General features: G+C 29.4%; 1 protein-coding gene across 1 annotated transcript; it reads left to right on the top strand.

Annotated features, from left to right (window-relative positions):
* Positions 1 to 3,513: 3,513 nt before the first annotated feature.
* On the top strand, positions 3,514 to 4,348 carry LOC149165397 (calmodulin-like protein 3). Its single transcript, XM_089431132.1, has one exon. It carries the CDS (start codon positions 3,559 to 3,561, stop codon positions 4,312 to 4,314), a length of 756 nt encoding a protein of 251 aa, XP_089287258.1. The 5' UTR covers positions 3,514 to 3,558; the 3' UTR covers positions 4,315 to 4,348.
* Positions 4,349 to 6,253: the final 1,905 nt, after the last annotated feature.

Here is a 6,253-nt window from a genome sequence, read left to right as displayed (position 1 = left end):
ATGTAGAATTCATGTATTTTACAACTATCAGTGTTTTGATTATTTCTTAATATTATCTATAATGAATACTATTTGTAACTTGGTTTTATAACTTTATTTTAGTTACATATATCACCAATTGATAGGACATGAAGTTGAGGTTATGGTTGTTCATAATACTCTAGTTGGTTGATGTCAAGCCTTAGGCTTGTCAAAATTGAATGCATCTCAAGTCAACTTCTTGATTATTTTATATGTATTGGAGTGCCTTTAATAACATTTTTTTTTTCATTTTAAGTTTTTATGGTTTCTATTGTAAGTCCCTTTTAAAAAGTTGGGTTTACGTTAATGGATTGTATTAAATCATATATATACATTTATATTATGATATTATTGCAATGAAGTGTTTGGAATATTTGGGCTTTGTTGTTATCTTCCATATCTAAACAAATCTATATATTATATATCTAATGAAAAATCTATTTTTTCTAATTATCTTGAAAAGGGAAAAAAGATGCATATGAAAAATTGAAATTGTGGCTAAGTCTAGAAAATTTGTACATACTAATGAAAGTATAAGCTTAGTCATCTAATGGATAAATGGATTTACTGTTAATGTGAGAAAATAATTTTCTATTGTGTTTTTTAACTATCTCAAATATAGTTTGTAGGAAGGAGCATAGATTATTCATGCTATTCTTGCTCAGTAAAAGAGGGCCAGGGAATAATACTCTTATATATGATCGGTTTTGCAAGCCATGTTGATCCTTAGGGTTTCTTATTGGCTATCTAAATAGAAGTGTTTTGTAGACTATGGATTAGGGAATCTCAGAGGATCCCATAATTTATGGGAGTCCCTTATTTTTTCATTTTTATTACAGTTCTCTTATACTCTATGAATAGTATCTATCCATTGGATGGTCAACGTTATATATTGCATATCCATGTTAGTGTGCATACAATTTGGATAAGATTTGACAAAGAGTGACCTCCAAAAATCAGGTCATTTTTTATTTGAGTTGAATTAGAAACTTGATATCTATCTACCATCCAACCGGCTATAAATTTTGAGCGACCTTAAACCATGAAGTCATGAATGAAGTCATTTGACCTCTTAGAAGAAAAGTAACCACCTTTGATGACATTTTCATTTTAGACTTTTCCACCAGACTTGTTAATGTTTGATTCTGAAACATGTATGAGAGGTGGTTTTAGCCTTGCATTTGAAGATGGATTTATTCAACTCAAATGGTTTTATTTGAGTTGAATTCATTGAACACATTTCTTTAAAGGGTGATATCTCAATGGAAGAGCACCTGCCTTGCAGGAAGTTGATGGTTCAATTCCATCGTGCCCTAACACGAATTAATCACTAAAGAAATAAAAAGATTCACATTCTGTATTTTGCTTCTAAACATATTTTTTTACTGTCTCTAAAGAGATAATAATTGGGATTAAAGAGATATGTATGTATAGAGACAATATATCTTTAATTGTATCTATAGTCTCTTGAGAGACAAAAATGAATTGTCTTTTAAGAGACAATAATAGTTGTGTTCTATATTATCTTTATAGAGACAATTTTTATGACAATAATTTGAGACAGTCACTTAAAGAAAAATTTTAAGATAATTTACTCAAATTTTGTCTTAAAACCCCCCTTTATGTACTAGTGATTTTTATTAGTGACTTCCATCAATTCTTATATTACTAGATCTTGATTTGTGTGCTATGTAACATTGTGTATGCATCGTTTTTACAACAAAGCCACTCCACAGGTGTCTTTGTCAAAAAAATTCCAACCTCCAAGCTCCATGCTCAAGAAAGTACATGAAATTTCAAACTCACGCATCAAATATCTCATAGTTTTCACAAAGTCTCTCAAGTCAATCTATGATATCAAGATTATTACAATATTAAAAATGTAGAAATACATAAAATGAACAATAATAAAATAAGCTCAAACATATGTACCATCTTGATTCAACTTCTTAGAATCTCTCACAAACTCTCAACTAATAATTCTTTATAATCTCAAATTAAAGCTTTCTCACATAACAAATATATAACAATAATAATTCTAGAATACGAAAATTTATCATAATTCTAAGAGTAACATAATATAGCAATGTATTGCTTTTTTATCTACTTATTTCAAATTTATTAATGTTCCTCAAAAAGCTATAGGAGATTTTGGCATTTAGGTGGTTGGCAATTTGGTGGAATAACCATCCCTCTAGGTGTAAGGATATTAGGGTAATTCCTTATTTTGATTTACATTACAATGGTAACTAGTTAGACCATAGCCCCTTTCTAATACAAAATTTGAGAAAAGAAACATTTGTTGTCCTAAATCCTCCATAATTGTAATTCAATCTCTTGAAAATCACAACCCCTAAAAATTAGTTAAGTTGCGTACATTCTCTTAAAAAAAATAATTTTTAATTTTTCTTGGCAATGATCATATAAAACAAAAAGTTGAGACTATCTAAATGTTCATAAAACACCATTTTTTTATCTAATCTATTTTATTAAATCTTTTAAATTTATTTAAATTAATCTCTCTTTCACTGGCTTTCTCTCTATGTAAAAACAAATCAACGGAGTCATAAAATCCATGTAAAATGTGTATATATATTTATTATCTATTTATTTATATAGATATATTTATTTCTATAAAATAAATATTTATCTCTTAAAAAAATATAAATATTTAAATTTAATTCATTTATTATCTTTTATTATTAACTAAACTGATAATGCACTTAATAAGTGCAAATTTATTTCTCAAAACAAAATATTATATTATATTCATGAAAAATCTCTTCCTCCTATTAAAATTATACTTTTAAATATACAAATACCTCAACTTTATCTTTCTTAATTATTAATTATTTCTATGGGATCATTTTCCATTAAACAAAATATTTTCATGTGATCTCTAATAAGTTTCATTCCCTCACCATCACGGCGTTAAGAATTTTATTCAAAGTAAATAAAATTAAATACTTTATTATTATATTAAACTAATCCTTACGCATCATGTAACATGCTTATTTCTCTATATATATTTTGAAATAGATGATCCATCATAATTATAAAAAAAAAAAAACACCGAAGAAACTTGTTAAGAGAAGTGTACTCTTCAACTCCTGCTTTCACTTACGTTATTAATAACCTCTCCCATTGTTATTAAATTCTCTCTTAACCCCTCCCATGTTCCTCGAAATTGAGGAGAAATACATGACCAATGCAATTCCAAATGGAAACTGACATATTGACGAGGAAATGTAGGCCGAGCACCTTCCCGGAACCTTCACACATCGCTACCACTATTTATTATATTGCATGCATGATGAAAACAAATAAGAAAAAAAAGATTATTAAATTGAAGGGGTGTTTCCGCTGAGTTTCGTGGCAACTTCCTCCAAAGCTTCTTAAGAGGAATGGCAGGCTCTGTTACCTATCTTTCCGTGAAGCCTAAGTAATATCCAGTTTCTTTATATATAGATGTGCTCTCAGTTGTAGGAATTATTGTTGAGATATATAATTCACTCTCATTCATCCTAAATACCAAAGATGGTGCGTGATATGATCAGAAATTGTGCGGTTTCTAACATTCGTGTCATGTCTATGTACTGGAGAACTGTTGTGTCCATGGCACTGAGGCGAGTGCAGAAATTTTGTAGCATCTGCAACTTTTATGTTTATGTTTGGGTTTCTCAGATGATGAAAATCAAATTTTCTGAGTTTAGCGATCCTAAAGACTCGGAGATAATGGCAGCTGGAGAATACGAGTCATCTGCATCTATGAATGATGAGAGGAGCAGTGAGTGTGTAAATGAAAGATGCATGGTTGTCGTCCATACATGGGATGTGCCTCGGTTGTTCAATACCTTGGACACCAATGGTGATGGCATCGTCCGGGCAGAGGACGTACTAGGGTTACTGCAAAAGCTTGGGATGCCATGCATCTCTGATGATAATATGAAAGTCGTGATGGGTTCTCCGGGGCATGTGAGCTTTGATGCATTCTGCAGTTTTTATCTGAATCTGTGGGAGGAAGCTCTTGAGCATGCAGAGGCAGAGGCAGAGGAGAAAGTGTTTATGGAGGAGGAGTTGGTGGAAGCGTTCAGTGTTTTTGATAAGAATGGGGATGGGTTCATCAGCCCATGGGAACTTCAACAGGTCCTGCTCAGCTTAGGACTCAAGGAGGGACAAGATTTGGGGAATTGTGAAATGATGATCTCAAGATTTGACAGAAATTCAGATGGGAGAATTGATTTTGAGGAATTTGAGAACATGATGACCCTGATGACAGATAAATCTTTGTAAATGTCTTGTACAATTATCTTTGGTAAAGAAATACAAATTTGGAAATGAAAGTTAATGGAAAATTTATGGACCTTCTTCAAATTTAGGTTATATTATTAAATAAATGATAAAGGAAATAAAATTAGTTAAATATTATATTACAAATTTCAATTATTTGGTAGTTAGGACCTGCAGTTTAGGTTAAAGGCAGTTAAATTAAAGTAAACATGTTGAATTTAAAATTAGTATATTTTAATAATTGACTTATTTTATTATTTAGTAGAAAGAGCCATAGTTTTTAAATCCATGCTTATGAGAGAGTATAGCAATAAAGTTTATGTTCTCTCATATAAAATTGCAATCCAGGGCATAAAATAGATTTTCAGAGACTGGTAGTACTTGGTATTCGACCTCTGCCCTGGAAAAGATCAGGAGACTGATTTCTTTTCACCATTGAGCCGTGGATTTGGCATATTTAAAAGAGATTGGTGTGTATTGCCAAAATTAAAAGATAAATATATTGACAATGGTTTTATGATTTAATCTGGCAAATAGATATGTGTTTAGATAGATAACATTAATAGGTTGAATGGATTATGTTTTAAAGTTCACATTAAGAGGGCAATTATTAAAAATTTCAAAGAATAGGTACAAGTTGCATTGGAGATTTTCTGAACTCACTCTGTATTTTGGCACTATGGTTCAAAGGTTGTCTTTCAAATACTTCAGATCCTCAAACTCCAGGAATGCAAAATTTTTCCAAAGCACCTAAAATAAGGTTGTTTTTCATATACTTTAGATCCAGGAATGCAATTTCTTTCCAAAGCACCAAAATTTTTACTGCGCAACAAACACATATGTAAGTAAAGAATATCCAACCATATATTAGGAACAACCTAAACTTCAGCGACATCCAAGCCCATGTCAGATTTGGCTTTAAATGAATTTGAGTTAATCGAATTTATTATAATCTATTGTTTGAGTATTTTTCTCAAGTAATTGGAACAATAGATCTGAGTTAAATAAAGGAATTTATAACAGACTTGAATACCGTCCATTTAACAGTTTACAATAACCTCATCGATGCTTCAGTCATGAAGCTTTGGGTTTGAATGGAGTTGCTGACTTTTCCACTTCGTAGTCAAGTTGGCCTCTGACTCCCAAAAATCCAGTTGGTAACACATAAACTTTAGCTTTTGTAAAACATAAAATAAAACTTAACTATAGATATGTAATAATTATACGTAGATAATTAAAATTAAAATAAATTAATTAAAATAATATTAAAAGGAAACAAAAACTGAATGCATTATAATAACAAAGGTACATAATAGTTAGAATATACAGTTTAGTTTAAATATAGCTCAATTAAATTAAAAAATAATAAAAATAAAAAGTTAATTACAAAAATAAAACTATTAATAAAATATTGTAATATAAATGTCATTATTTAAAATGAAGAAATATGATTAGTTTATATTAACATATATACACTTTAATATAAAAATTTATTTAGTTAAATATATTTATGTATTTTACTTTATTATACGTACTGTTGTGGAATTATCTATTGATTTTAGATTGACGATGTATTACTTTGGTCAAACTTATTGAATAATTTTTAATTCTATAAAGTAAAACTTTAAAATTTATTATTTTATTTATTAAAAAAAAATTATTAACATTTATTATTTTATTTATTAAAAAAAAATATTAACATTTATTTGTAATGCTATTGGCTATAATATTGAATATCTTATAAGCCCTAGTAACTCGTGGTATAATGGTAAGCCTTCAATATTAATGCTACACATTGATCACCAATAGGACAATCTTGTCTTAAACATCTTATAAGCCCATGCCTAGTAACTTGTGGTGGTAAGACTTGAATATTGATGCTACACACTCATCACCAATAGAAAAATATTGTCTAATCATATATGACGCATCCATTGCACGG

Source organism: Pinus tabuliformis, chromosome 5_1, assembly GCF_031772625.1.
Source record: "Pinus tabuliformis cultivar Carrire ecotype Pingquan chromosome 5_1, CPIR1, whole genome shotgun sequence".
Classification (NCBI taxonomy): domain Eukaryota; kingdom Viridiplantae; phylum Streptophyta; class Pinopsida; order Pinales; family Pinaceae; genus Pinus; species Pinus tabuliformis.
This window is presented reverse-complemented; position numbering and strand designations above follow the sequence as displayed.

What these genes read in the sequence shown, in the direction of transcription:
- LOC149165397 (XM_089431132.1), top strand. Translation starts at nt 3,559, where the DNA reads ATGGTGCGTGATATGATCAGAAATTGTGCGGTTTCTAACATTCGTGTC.